This window comes from Octopus bimaculoides, chromosome 9 (genome assembly GCF_046866305.1).
Source record: "Octopus bimaculoides isolate indiv1 chromosome 9, ASM4686630v1, whole genome shotgun sequence".
NCBI classification, from domain to species: Eukaryota; Metazoa; Mollusca; class Cephalopoda; order Octopoda; family Octopodidae; genus Octopus; species Octopus bimaculoides.
In genome coordinates this window covers 92,582,091-92,597,090 of record NC_142936.1, presented here as the reverse complement: position 1 = coordinate 92,597,090, position 15,000 = coordinate 92,582,091, and the positions used below count along the sequence as shown (strand labels likewise).

At 36.2% G+C, this 15,000-nt stretch overlaps 1 protein-coding gene across 2 annotated transcripts in view; it reads left to right on the top strand.

Annotated features, from left to right (window-relative positions):
• Positions 1-592: 592 nt before the first annotated feature.
• The window catches only part of LOC106868310 (uncharacterized), a 63,759-nt gene continuing 49,351 nt past the window's right edge, over positions 593-15,000 (top strand). The window contains exons 1-3 of one of the 2 annotated variants that reach the window (XM_052970892.2): positions 593-1,255; positions 6,612-6,679; positions 8,898-9,276. In XM_052970892.2, coding sequence (XP_052826852.1) covers positions 9,217-9,276 — 60 coding nt within the window. In that variant the 5' untranslated portion in view covers positions 593-1,255; positions 6,612-6,679; positions 8,898-9,216. The remainder of the gene's footprint in view (positions 1,256-6,611; positions 6,680-8,897; positions 9,277-15,000) is intronic. The other variant, XM_052970891.2, reaches the window with a different exon arrangement.

The window sequence follows — 15,000 nt, the reverse complement described above, 5'->3', positions numbered from 1 at the left end:
CTCGATATTGAACCGACAACCAGTCAACTAATTAACAAGTTACGCCATCCAAACAGACACACACACACACACACATAGGTATGTGTATGTGAATATACGTGTGCGTAATTATGTATGTGTGTGTATATATATATACACACACAAATAAACACAGACACACACAGAGTCGTGCACGCACACGCACACATACACACCGGTTGCTACGACCTAGTCTGCAACAATTTTTATCGAGAACGATAAAAAGAAAGTAATAAAAAGAAAAAACCTCCGCCATAACCCACCTCGTCATACTTAGTGAAGAAAGCGGCGGCGGCGGTTTGCGGCGGTGGAGGCGCCTGCAACTATTTTCCTGTCGTCTGCTCACTTAGGTGCAATCAGTCAATTTGTCTGTCAGTCACACTAGGAAATATATAACCCAGCAGCAGACATTTTTTTTACGATCTCTCGCCTGGTGTACAACCTAATACACATACACACACACATACACACATTAAATATATATATATATATATATATATATATATATATATATATATATATATATATATATATATATATATATATATATATATATATATATATATATATATATATATATATATATACAATATATATATATATGTATATGAAAGCAGTTGACACCGTCGTCTTCCATCTGTCATTTCGCGTATATATGTATGTATGTGTGTTATCTCTTCGTTTGATTATTGTTTTCTTCCTGTTTATTTGTTTCTTCTTTACTCGTACGGGGTTTTGAAAGACTTTTCCACCTTTTATAGTTTTCTTTCCATTCTTTCTCTTGTTTCTCAAACTTAATTTGTGTTTAGAGTTAACTTATTATCCTATCTATCTATCTATCTATCTATCTATCTATCTATCTATCTATCTATCTATCTATTATCTACGTATCTACCTATTCCTCTCTCTCTGTCTCTCTCCACGTACACACATACACATCTCAGTTCCTCTTATACTTACATAAACATACATACATACATACATACACACACGCATGTATATATATATATATAGATAGATAGATAGATAGATAGATATAGATATATAAATATATACATGTATTATATCATATTATATTTACATAAGCATAAGTCCGTCTCTTCACCTGTCGCGTTACGTGAAAATCTACGAAGCCTTACTACCACCACTGCCATCATCATCATCACCAATATTAACAACGACATCGACCAAAAGGATTCCGGGATTTACACGAAGACCAACTTAACATGCAATTTAGGTATTACCATTCTCTTTATTATTATTATTATTATTATTATTATTATTGTTGTTGTTGTTGTTGTTGTTGTTGTTGTTGTTGTTGTTGTTATTGTTATTATTATTATTATTAAGACTGGCAGAATCGTTACCGCACCGGGCAAAAAAAGCTTAGCAGCATTTCATCCGTCTTCGCGTTCTGAGTTCAAATTACGCCGAGGTCAACTTTGCCTTCCATCATTTCGGGGCCGATAAAATAAGTACCAGTTGAGTACAGGGGGTGGGGTCGATGTAATCGATTTGTACTTCCCTCAGAATTGCTGGCCTTGGGCCAAAACCTGAAACCATTATTCTTGTTGAAGTTTCGGAATAGCTGCCCCTGAAAGCCCCAAGCCTCGTGAGAAAGAAGAGAAGTAGTCTTCTTCCTCTCTTTTTTTTTCCTTCACTTCTTTGTGTTCCTCTTTCACCCAACGGAAGTTATGTTTGTGAAAAACTATTTCTCCAAAAATCTTCAAGGTTTTCTTTCAAGGTTTTGTTATTGTTTCGTTGTTACGTTTTTGCCCAACCCCAACAAATAAGCTTTCTTCCTTTCCCATGAGGCATGAGGTTTCGGCAGACAACTTTAGCAAAATCCGGCTTAATTTTTTTATTTTGTGGGAAGAATCGTTAGCATGCCGGACAAAATGTTTAACGGTAATTCTTCCGACTCGTGACATTCTGAATTCAAATTCCGCTGAGGTCAACTTTGCCTTTCATTCTTTCGGGGTCGATAAAATAGATACCAGCTGAGCACTGGGTCAAAGTAATAAATTCGCCGACTCCTCCAAAATTTCAGGCATCGATCTTATTGTAGAAAGAATCATTATTATCATTATTATTATTATTATTATTATTATTATTATTATTATTATTATTATTATTATTATCATCATCATCATTACTGAGTGAGAGAGTAGTGCATGGTATCAAAGTGACACTGGGGTACAAATATACGAAGCCCATTATACCCATCATGACTACCCGTCTGATAAGGGTACAAACATATGTGCACGACATGCTGATCTCATATCAAGATAAACAGCACATGACCTTACAGGTGGGGCCCAGTTAGAATTTTCTTCAGGTTGAGGTGCCCATCCTGCTCGAAAGGTCCCTGAATAAGAGTTGTTTAACGATGATGAACGAAACACCCATGTTTCCTGAAGTGAATTATTCAAGCCTCAAAGAATTCCACTCAACACATGGCTATGATGCTCCCCCATATCATCATCATCATCATCATCATCGTCATTACTATTATTATTATTATTAAGGCTGTGAGCTGACAGAATTGTTAGCACACCAGGTAAAATGCTTGGCAGTATTTCGCCCGTCTTTACGTTCTGAGCTCAAATTCCGCCGCAGTCGACTTTGCCTTTCATCCTTTCAGGATCGATAGAATAAGTACCAGCTGAGCACTGGGGTCGATGTAATAGTCTTACCTCCTCCCTCGAAATTGCTGGCCTTGTGTCAAAATTTGAAACCATTATTGTTGTTGTTGTTGCTCTTCTTCCTCCTCCTCCTCCTTTTCCCCCTAAGCTGTGTTTTAAAGTTATGTGATTTTATGTCTTGTTTCCCTTTTTAAAAGAGTTCGTTCTTAATCATTGTATTGCTCTGCCCTCTTTCTTAATTGACCAGATCCATAAGGAACTGATCAACCCTTTTTTCTTACCCTACGCGGAAAATTTTTAAGAGGAAGAAAACTTTCCAAAGCACGAAACTTTCCAAAATCGCTTTTTTTTTTGTCAGCCACCGAAACCTTCCAAAATGGCTTCGTTTTTTGTCGGCCACCGAAACCTTCCAAAATGGCTTCGTTTTTTGTCAGCCGCCCAGCAAGGTAACAAGGTGGAGGAATGTGGTTGAAGGGGAATCTGTTTTTCGCAATCGCCTCCGGTGAAGTGTAGTTTCTACTCAGCTTCTCTTTCAAGCATTCATATTGCATAGATCTAATTGCAAAATGATTTAATTCTCGTAATGGCGATCACACGTGGTATTTGAACGGGATTTGTATGTAAAGAAGAAGCGAATGAATTCTCAGATGGATACAGGAAGGACATTTCACGGAGAATAAGAATATGTTTTGCAATTTGATAGTTTTAAAATCCGACAATAGACAAACTTTTACGAATATCTCTTAACCTTTCGCTTGTTTCAGTCATTAGACTGTGGCCATGCTGGAGTATCGTCTTGAAGAATTTTTAGCCGAACGAATCGACCCTAGTATATACTTTTCAATGCCTAGTACTTATTCTATTGATCTCTTTTGCCAAACCGCTAAATTACGGGGACGTAAATGTGCTAATACTGGTTATCAAGCGGTGATGGTGACAAACACACACGCACATACATACATACATACATACATACATACATAATGTACTGTTCCGTGATAGAAAATTCAACAGAAGAAGTTCTCCATCTGGTGAGAGATAAATATTATTAGTTTTAAGGACACAATACATGTATTGTGCTCTTTAATTAGATAATGTATATACATATACGTGTGTGTGTGTGTGTGTGTGTGTGTGTGTGTGTGTGTGTGTGTGTGTGTGTGTGTCTGTCTGTCTGTCTGTTCAAAAGATCTTGCAACATTTAGAACGATTGTGTTCATCACATATACCAACGATCACTGCATGTCTTTTCATTTCTTATATCGAGTTGGCAACTAAGTTCCCGCCGTTTTTTTTTTAATTTGGGAATTTATTGCGTTTTTAAATTTTGGAATCTATTTTTTTTTTTTTGAGAATTCTATTTTTTAATCATTTTGGAATCTATTTTTTGTTTTTTTTTTTTCTAGTTAATTTCAGTTAATTTTTGTTTATTTTCAGATCATTAAAATCGAATGTCAAGTTAAGAAAAACGAGCATTTTCGACACCTCCTTCTTTTTGCTTTTAATTAAGGTTCTAAGGCCGCAAAAGCTGCTTGCGACATTTGTGCTGTGTATGGAGAGGGTGCCATAGCTGAAAGAACCGCTCGTGATTGGTATGCCAAGTTCAAAAATGGAAATTTTGACCTCAAAGACGCACCTCGTTTTGGCCGTCCAGTTGAGTTCGATGAAGAGCGATTAAACCAACTCGTCAAACGACAAGGGAACTGGCAGAGAAAATGGAATGCTCCCACACTGCTATAGAGAAGCACCTTCACTCGGTGGGAAAGGTTCAGAAGTATGGAGCATGAGTTCCGCATGCTTTAAGTGACAACAAAAATCAACGAGCCACAATCTCCGCTGGTTTGCTTGCTCGTTACCGCTCAACTCATGGACACAAGCAACGATTTCTTTACCGAATCGTTACTGGCGACGAAAAATGGTACCTGTACATCAATATGAAGCAGTGTAAGGAATGGCTTAGCCACGGTAAACAAGCGACACCGCGCGTGAAACAAGATCTTCATCCACGTAAAACGATGTTGTGCGTATTGTGGGACTGGAAAGGGATTATCCATTACGAATTGCTTGAACGGAATCAAACGGTCAACGTAGAACTCTATGTTCAACAGATGGAACAACTCAACACGGCTATCCAAGAGAAAGACCTAATTGGCAGCATGGAGTTCTTCTACTGCACGACAACGCCCGCCCTCATATCGCCAATATGACCAAGGAAGCCATTCAAACGCATGGCTGGGAAGTGCTGCCACACCTGCCGCACTCTCTTGATTTGGCACCAACGGATTTCCACTTCTTTCGATCTCTTTCAAATGCTGTGCGCGGAGTTTTGTTCAATACTGATGTAGAATTGAAAACTTGGTTGGATCAATTTTTCTAGTCGAAATCAAGTGATTTCTACTAACGGGGTATTGAAAATCTTGTTGAACGTTGGGAAGAAGTTGTAAACAACAAGAGTGAATACATTATTGATTAATTAGTTGTTATTTTTTTATTAAACCTTTTAAAAATTTAAATTTTTAAAAAACGGCGGGAACTTAGTTGCCAATCCAATATAAGCATTCATGTGGAATAATTAATTATTATTATTATATTAGTCTCTTTAAAACAATTAAAAGGAGTTTATTTCTTCCAGATCCCCCGAGGCCAACTAAAATGTTAAGGCAAAAAAAATGAAAAGACACGCAGTTATTGTTGTCATAAATGCAGAATACAACGATTTAGAAATTTCCAACTCTCTAAATGTTACCAGATCTTTCGTATACAAAGTTCGGGGTGGGGGCTGTATGTCTCTGTCGTGAATATTTTTGCTGTATCAAAAAGAAACAAATATTCTAAGCCAGTGCTCCCCAACCATTTTTTCACTTGCGGTATACTTATGATGTTCTTTTCAAAATTCAGCGGCTCACCTGAACTAAAAGCTTAACTAAGAGTATAGGGGGAAAAAATTATATTCAGGTCACAGTGCGGTACACCTCGCGGCATACCGGTTGCGCAGCACTGTTCTAAATGTTCAGACTCTATAAGAACACCGCAATTCATCCAACGGATTCAAAACGTTATAGGTACGGATCCTGGAAAATTAATGAAAGCTATCGCCAATGAACTTCAGAACTATGATGCTCGAAGATAATCATTAAAAGTCGTATATACTGAGAAGCTAATTCATGTCTGCAAAGACACCAGAAAACCGCTTGATCGTGCCAAGCAGTTACTTAACAATATTAAAACCCCTCACGAACATGGCATGTTTTCATTCTTCTCCGATGAAAAAGTCATCGACCGAAACTAAAATTCATTCAGGAAAAATGGCAAACGGTTATCTGCAGATCATTCCGATGCTCTCAGAAAGATGCAAAAGTACGTTTCCAGTAAGTATAATGGCCTTAGGAATGGTGAGTAACGAAGGTCATGTCATGCCATCTCACATCTTTCCACAAGATCTAGGAATTAATGCTGCTGGACACGGTGAGATGCTGCAGACAATTGTTAAGCACTGGATATATGAAGAACTCACTGGAAGGCCATACGTGTTTAAACAAGCCCCAGTAACTTCTCACAACGCTCACGTAACCCAAGAATGGATATCAGACAACCTTTACAATCATGAAAGACGAAACTTGTGGCCACGTCAGATTTAAATCTCATGGACAACTCCTTTTGGAATGTTGTTAAAAGGGAGATTAATTGACATCTTCGAAATACCGTAGCTTCACAAAAGGCAGCCATTGTCCAGATGATGTCCGAAGTGAATAAGGACCGTTTAGTGCAGGAATGTCAATGACTTTGTTCTTGCATTGAAACAGTCATCGCGACTGAAAACGGATTCTCAGAATAATCTTATAAGAACAAAAGCAGCTTTTTTACTTTTATTGTTAATGAAAGTTAACTCAATGAAAGATAAAGAGGAATTTATTCATAAAGTTATATTTTATCTTTCATTTATTTCAGTTATTGGGTCACAAAGTTACATTTGTCAAATGGCGGAAGAAGACATACACGAACGCAGACACGCTCACGTATGTATGTGTATGCGTGTGTGTGTGTGTGTGTGTGTGTGTGTGTGTGTGTGTGTGTGTGTGTGTGTGTGTGTGTGTGTGTGTGTGTGTGTGTGTAAGTGTGTGTAAGTGTGTTCTACGGTCTTCCATGCCGTTTCCTTATACCAAATTCAATTTCAAAGCATTGATCGATCCGGGTCTGGAGCAGAAGACACTCGCCCAAGGTGCTAAGCAGTGCGATTGAACCCAAAACTGCGTGGTTGCAAAACGAGCTTCTTAACCATATAGCTATAACTGCGCTAAAACACATTTACGCAAACATATACACATACATACATGCATACATACATACATACATACATACAAATCTGCACACATACATACAAAAATACCCTGTTGTTGATGTTGAAATTCCAATGAAGGAACCTTGAATCTAAGTTAGAAACCAGCTCTTTCTCTATTGGCAAGAAATCTTGAAATAAAACTGAAAAATGACATACATAGAAATATACATACATATTGTACTCTACAGGTCGGATTATGTAGGTGTTAATCGTGGATCTATGTCCGTACACATTATTTGAGGATGATGGATGTTGTTAAAGAAACTGCGTCCGAAGTTCGCATCGGATATGCACAAATATGTGCAGAGGAATTAGTTCACCAATCGTTAATACATATTTGCAATTCTTATTTGTTCTGTAAATGAATGTTATATAGTAATCCATCGCCGTGTCGCGGCTCACCTATCGCGCCCTCGGTACATCGCGGATGTTTCTGGCTATTATATGTAAATTTATATCGTAGACTCATCAGTATATCGCGGGTTTCTGCGGTCGATAGGTATTTATGTTTGTTTTTTTTTTAGATTTTAATTATTCATGTGGTAAAATAAGCATTTTCACGCCTAAAAATTAATAAATTGATAAATAAAAATACAGTTACACTACTGCACTGTATAATACATTAATTAAAATATATTAAAAGAAAATATGCAAGTACCGTAGATGAATAAACAAGGAATCGTATATACTATAAGGAAAATGAAACCCAGGAAGCGAGTGTGGGGTGTTGTTTTGCGTTTATAATAAAATAGATATATACAAATTATAAAAATAATTAAAAGAATATACAGTACAGTACTGTTTCTACTTCGCAGAGTTTCACTTATCGCGGGGGTTTTTGGAACGTAACACCCGCGATAGTCGAGATATTACTGTATTTTAATTTAAGTACCTGGACCTTTTAAGTTACAAATAAAACAAAAATCGGAGATGTTTTGCCACATGCAAAACTATAGAAGCAACGCAGAAGTACTGCAAGCTCTCTTTCTGAATCAATTGCGATATCGGAAACACTTCCGTATCATCAGCAGATATATCAGGATCACAAGAATTTCGCCCTTAGTTTGTGCGCTGCACCTGAGCCGGGCAGCAAGGACTGAATTATAGTCTTCGCTTTCGGAAGGGTACCATCTGCGGTCTCTTATCAACCACGGCCGCCTTGAATTGATTTCAACCGCCATGATAATCTTCTTGGTGGGTTTTCTTCAGTTGTCTATGTTCCTGACTAATCTTTGGCACGAAATAGAGCGCTGATTTAGCTACAATAAAGTACAAAATATATGTAATGGAGAAAAATGCATTAACAACAGAACAGCAGTTGAAATCGTCAATAAAGAGACTTTACCCGAGACGAAAAGCGCAGCCTATGGCCTTCAACTGTATACATACACTGATACGGTTTATTGATAGAATTTTTCCATTATAGAGCTGCTTCCATTGCATAAACCGGTTTTATTCTGTTTTTGTAGTGCTCTGCAATCCAATGTATATATTATATACTTCAGACTAGCTGGTTCGATTTTGTTTCGGAAGTGACACGAGTATGTGATATTGAGAAGCCGCGACAACGACGAAAAACGCATCTGTCGCCCTCGCGGTCACTTCTCGGGTGATTTCGTTTTGCCTAGCTCTGAAGTATACTGTGTTTCTTAACACATTAAGTCTATAAAGGGAATTTGTTTCCGGACAAAATACAAACATTGCTACCGAAGTACAGGCAGCAAGATATTCAGGTTATGTATACAATTACTGATATATATATATATATATATATATATATATATATATATATATATATATATATATATATATATATATATATATATATATACGTATATGTGTGTGTATGTATGTATGTATGTACATATTTATATATATTCTTTTTTATTTTGCAGGTGGATTCTTACGCAATGGCATAATGATGCTTTCGACTTTTCGCTCCCAATATCTTGGCCCACATCATATCACCCCGTGTAAAACCTTGCACACGTTTCTTACGCACAGAGAAAAATCTCACAGTGAGCCTAAATATGTATAAAGATGCAATTCTTGGCTTCCTTGCATTGGCGTAACACATCGTATTATAAGAAAGATGGTTAAAATATCAAATTGAACATCAAAGTAATATAAAATCTACAACTACAATTTCCACTATCACCGTACTACAACCATCTCTCATCTCATATATATATTTCTGAGAGAGAACGTTGCAAAATGTCGGGCTTGAGCCAAATTTCCGAGATGGAAGAGAAGCTTTGGCAGGTCTACGAAACGGTAAGCATTTTATTTGATTATTTCTTAAATATTTGTTTCTGGTTTCGCCCTTTTACATCCCTCATTATTTGAAAGAACTTATTCGTAGTCGTGCACTCACCGCTTTCATCTATATTCGCCCTGACATCACTTGTTTTATTCGTCCCATCTTCTAACATCACTTCTAAGGGATCCTTCAATTTTATTCGGTCATCATTAATCTTTTTATCTTTTACTTGTTTCAGTCATTGGACTGCGGCCATACTGGAGCTTCACATTGAAGAGTTATGGTAGAATAAATTACCCCCAGTAACTGTTTTTTGTGTGTATGTGTTTTTAATGCGGACACTTATTATTTCCGTCACTTTTGCCGAACCACTTTTGTGCTGATTTGTTTACGTGGACATAAACAAACAAACACCTGTTGTTGAGAGGTTGTGAGATACAAACACATACACACACACGCACACACACACACACACACACACACACATACATATATATATATATATATATATATATATATATATATATATATATATATATATATATATATATATATATATATATATATATACAATAGAACATCGCAGTACGAGTGCCCCATTCTGCGAGTAATTTGCTGTACGAGCCGAGACTCGTGTGAATTTTTGTCTTGAAGTACGAACGGAAGGAAATCCGCAGTACGAGCGCACAAATCGTCCCATCTTTAAAGTCATTCGGTTAATAAAACCAGTTTACATATTTCTGCTGCATTTTCTTTTTTATAATTATCATTTTACTTGTAACTACACCTTTTCTGTTTTAAAACCCATAAAAAATTATTTCTGAGTGGTTTGGGTGGGGTGGGGGACGTATTAAATACACATATATATATATATATAATTTTTTGTATAATTTTTATACATACATATATATATATATATATATATATATATATATATATATATATATATATATATATATATATATATATATATATATATATATGTATGTATATATATATATATAGAAAAATTATACAAAATGTATAAAAAGACGATGAGTAAAGCACCGAATTGAATGGACATACAGCGGTAAGCAAGCTGACACAAGAAATCTCTAGTGCGACTTTTTTATTGGTGTCCCCGAAGAGACCCAGAACGATGGGTCGAAACATGTCTTGTACTCAATAATGTCTAACACACATTCCATCTTCTATTAATACTATATATATATATATATATATATATATATATATATATATATATTCGACGGGCTTCTTTCAGTTTTCGTCTGCCAAGTCCACTCACTAGGCTTTGGTCGGCCCGAGGCTATGGTAGAAGACACTTGCCCAAGGTGCTACGCAGTGGGACTGAAACCGGAACCATGTGGTTGAGAAGCAATCTTCTTACCACACAGCCACTCCTGCGCCAATATTCATAAGTCGTTTGTTTCTTGTTTTATTGACTTGGTGGGGTTAAATTAAAGTAATATTTAATTATGTGTCGACAGGTTAGCAGATCAAATTCGCAAATATCTACGCATAGGCGCAGGAGTGGCTGTGTGGTAAGTAGCTTGCTTACCAACCGCATGGTTCCGGGTTCAGTCCCACTGCGTAGTACCTTGGGCAAGTGTCTTCTATTATAGCCTCGGGCCGACCAAAGCCTTGTCAGCGGATTTGGTAGACGGAAACTGAAAGAAGCCCGTCGTATATATGTATATATATATATGTGTGTGTGTGTGTGTGTGTGTGTGTGTGTGTGTATGTTTGTGTGTCTGTGTTTGTCCCCCCAGCATTACTTGACAGCCGATGCTGGTGTGTTTAATGTCCCCGTCACTTAGCGGTTCAGCAAAAGATTCCAATAGAATAAGTACCAGGCTTACAAAGAATAAGTCCCGGGGTCGATTTGCTCGACTAAAGGCGGTGCTCCAGCATGGCCGCAGTCAAATGACTGAAACAAGTAAAAGAGAGTAAAGAGTATACATTCCTCATAGCAGATTTCACTTACTTGTAAATATATACCACGGAGTAGAAGCAATTTGCAGCTGATGAATAAATACGGTGGTAGCATCGTAAAACTGACCAGTGTTTCGTTAGCTTGTTGTACTGGCTTCACTTCCACCAGATGACCAGTGGAGCAAATGTTTGTATTTCTGCATATACAATACGCTTCAGTTAACTTAATTAGTTTACATGTTTTCAGTTTGGCTGTACAGCTGTAACTCAGTTTAATGTTATTTCTGTTTAATAGTTTTCCGTCTCTGTGCCGAATCGGTAAATACCTATCATATTTACTGGTGTAAAATGTCGCACTTGTGTATATGTCGCATCGCGAATTTAGTGCTAAATCTTCGTACAAAATTGTTTCCCTTCATAGTTTTAACTTCGTTCCTAGTATAAGCAGCACCCAAGGTTCTTTCAGTTGAAATCAAGTATTAAATACGATATTTTATATTTCTTTTCCACACAAATAAATACGGTATTTATAACGGTTAGAAAGTTTTAGCGTTAATGGACTTAACGGATCAGAAAAAGTAGATGTGAAACAGACAATGATATGGCGTCTCTCCATGTTACTGGATAGCGGGGATTATGAAGAGATGTGATCGTATCCGTTATTTTTCAGTGCTTTACAATAGTAAAAAATAAAATCTGCATCTTTAAAGATTTAAAGAAATGTTTTGTTGGATAACAGATTAGAAGTTATCTTTCTAACGCTATTAAGAAAGCTATTAGAAAACAGTGTGTGGACGATTGGCAAAACTTTATTGCAATGTGTGAGAGTTTTATGATGTATAATATATGTATACATTTAAGTATGTATAAGTATATATATATATATATATCTACATATATATATATATATATAAATATATATATATATATACATATATATATATATATATATATATATATATATATATATATATATATATATATATATATATATATATATATATATATATATATATATACATTCTTGTATGTGCGTGTGTGTATGTATTATTATAATCTTACATGATATCGGCACGACTCGGAGCGACCACAAAAATCTGGCATTGCCAGTTGACGTCATTATGCTGTAGCCAGCATTATGAAATAGGAGCTCATATATGCACATTCATGCATTCACCAGCACCCACACATGTTTGTATATATATGAGTGTATATATGTGTATAAGTATGCATCCTAGCATTGACTATGTGTGTATGATACAAGAGTTTGCGGGTTTAGACAATTCCATAAATCGTGAGAAGTGGAATCTCACGTTTCAGAGCTTTCTTCTTGCCTCAAAGAGAAAACAATTCCAATTGACATTTTTAAGATAATATCTGATATTTTATAAAATTCACTGTGTGTGAGTGTGTGTGTGTGTGTGTGTGTGTGTGTGTGTGTGTGTGTGTGTGTGTGTGTGTGTGTGTGTGTGTGTGTGTGTGTGCGTGTGTTTCCTCTATGCACGGCCAAACCACTGGATCAATCTGTACCAAATTTGGCCTGAAGGTTTTTCATTACTCGGGGAAGGTTAATGGGTGGTCAAATTGTGGTCCTTGCCATATAGGAAGCTTTAGCCCCCACCCACCCCTATACGACCCCTCTGATTTTTTTCTCAGAGGTATAATACCAAATTTGGCATGAAGGTTCTAGTTAATTATATATATGTGGTAGATCCTGTTTTAGAGGTGAAAAAGGATTGCTTCATCGGCGGACGAAAAATTTCAAAGCAGATAGTTTTTTTATAGCGTACGTGAATAAATTATCACGAGTTTATGAATTTTCCTTTGCCCACAAATCACGCCCCCAGCCGGGCATTCTAAATCTTGAGTCTACACCTGTATATAAGTTAGGTGGGGAAGATTATCTGTAAGGGGAGAAAACATGCCAAAGAGAATGTAGGGATAATACGTAACACATGTCTTCCCTTATGGACGCAGTCTTTGCAAGGGAGATAATCATTTCTTCATAATGTTTAGCGTGATTAGAAATTTGAATTTGAAATTAGGGAAATTATAAGGGGAAAAATGTGTAGAATTCACATATTTATTCATTCATTTATTGTTTGCTCAATATGAATTTCTTCAAATTTCTTCCCGGTGGTAATCATATAAAACAGTATTTCATTCTTATGAAGTGAGACATTTTATTAAAGATGAGCTTAATTACAGCCTGGAAGAAGATCGTGGAATATGTGTTTGTGTCTTTCTTCTTTTTCTTCGTGCAGTGATAGTAGCTTAGCAATCGAGAGAGACAGTTCTTAATGTACACTTAGAGGATAATTGCTTCCTGGAAATTCTCCATTGTGAGAGTGTCACAGAGAATAGATAAATAGTTTTAAATATTATATTCGTGAGGTAGAAAAGAAAATATAAATGAATTGGTGCGTTGAAAGGTCAGCAGCTTGAGTGGTGAAATGCAGGAGGTAGAAGGCGGGGGGGGGGGGGGCAGTGGTGAGATAAACAAACGTTGTTTAGTGTCAGAATGCGAGGAGTATTATTAAGCGATTGGGATGGGGTAAGGAGATGACGGGGTAGTGTTGAGAGTAGTTCAACGTCCACCAGAATGAAGAGAAGGGGCGGAGGCGGAGGTGATGAATGATATAGAGATAGAATAACTATGTACAAAAGCAAATAATTCGCTACATGCATACACACATACATAGAATATATGTATGTGTGTGTGTATATATATATATATATATATATATATATATATATATATATATATATATATATATATATATATATATATATATATATATATATATATATATATATATATATATATATATATATATATATATATATATATATATATATAGGCGCAGGAGTGGTTGTGTGGTAAGAAGCTTGCTTCCGAACCATATGGTTTCGGGTTCAGTTCCACTGTGTGGTACCTGCATGAGCAATCTGCCTCCGCTCGTGGTCTAGAGATGCTAACTAGAATGCTCTTAATATTGAGGGCACAGCTAATAGAAACCCTAAGGTTGTGCCTATTGAAAATGAATGCGTCCCTATGTGAACGTGCGAAATGTTTATCTATAAACTTAAGGAATATCCTGCCTACAAACGTTTTTACGTTAAGAGAGAAGCAGTGGGGACAAACCAAATGATGTTTCTGCGACGCTTCCTTCTACGGGTAGTGGGGTCCGGCATGTAGGAGATGCGGTCTCTAAATCCACTAGCAACTAGAGCCTCGTTATAATGAGTGGCTGCTGCATCAAAAATCTCTTGGCTAGAGGAAAGGCTCACGATCCTGTTACTAACACCTTCCACCAGGTTTTTGAACACAATGGGTGGGTGACAGGAAGGTGTGTTGGTGTACGTTAGCCTCTCATTTGGCTTGCGGTACGTATATATGTATGTATGTATATGTGTATGTATGCATATGTGTATGTATGTATATATATATATATGTATATATATATGTATATATATATATATATATATATATATATATATATATATATATATATATATATATATATATATATATATATATATATATATATATATATATATATATATATATATATGTCTCTTAAAAGATAGAGCTCAAAATCGATGCATTGAAGATACTTTATTGCAGCAACAATTATAATAGTAGAAACAACCACAATAAGCCAAACCTATGCACATTTCAATAGAGTATCCAGGATAAATAAATTTATGGCTTATTGTGGTTGTTTCTGCTATTATAACTGTTGCTGCAATAAAGTATCTTCAATGCATCGATTTTGAGCTCTATCTTTTAAGAGACATATATA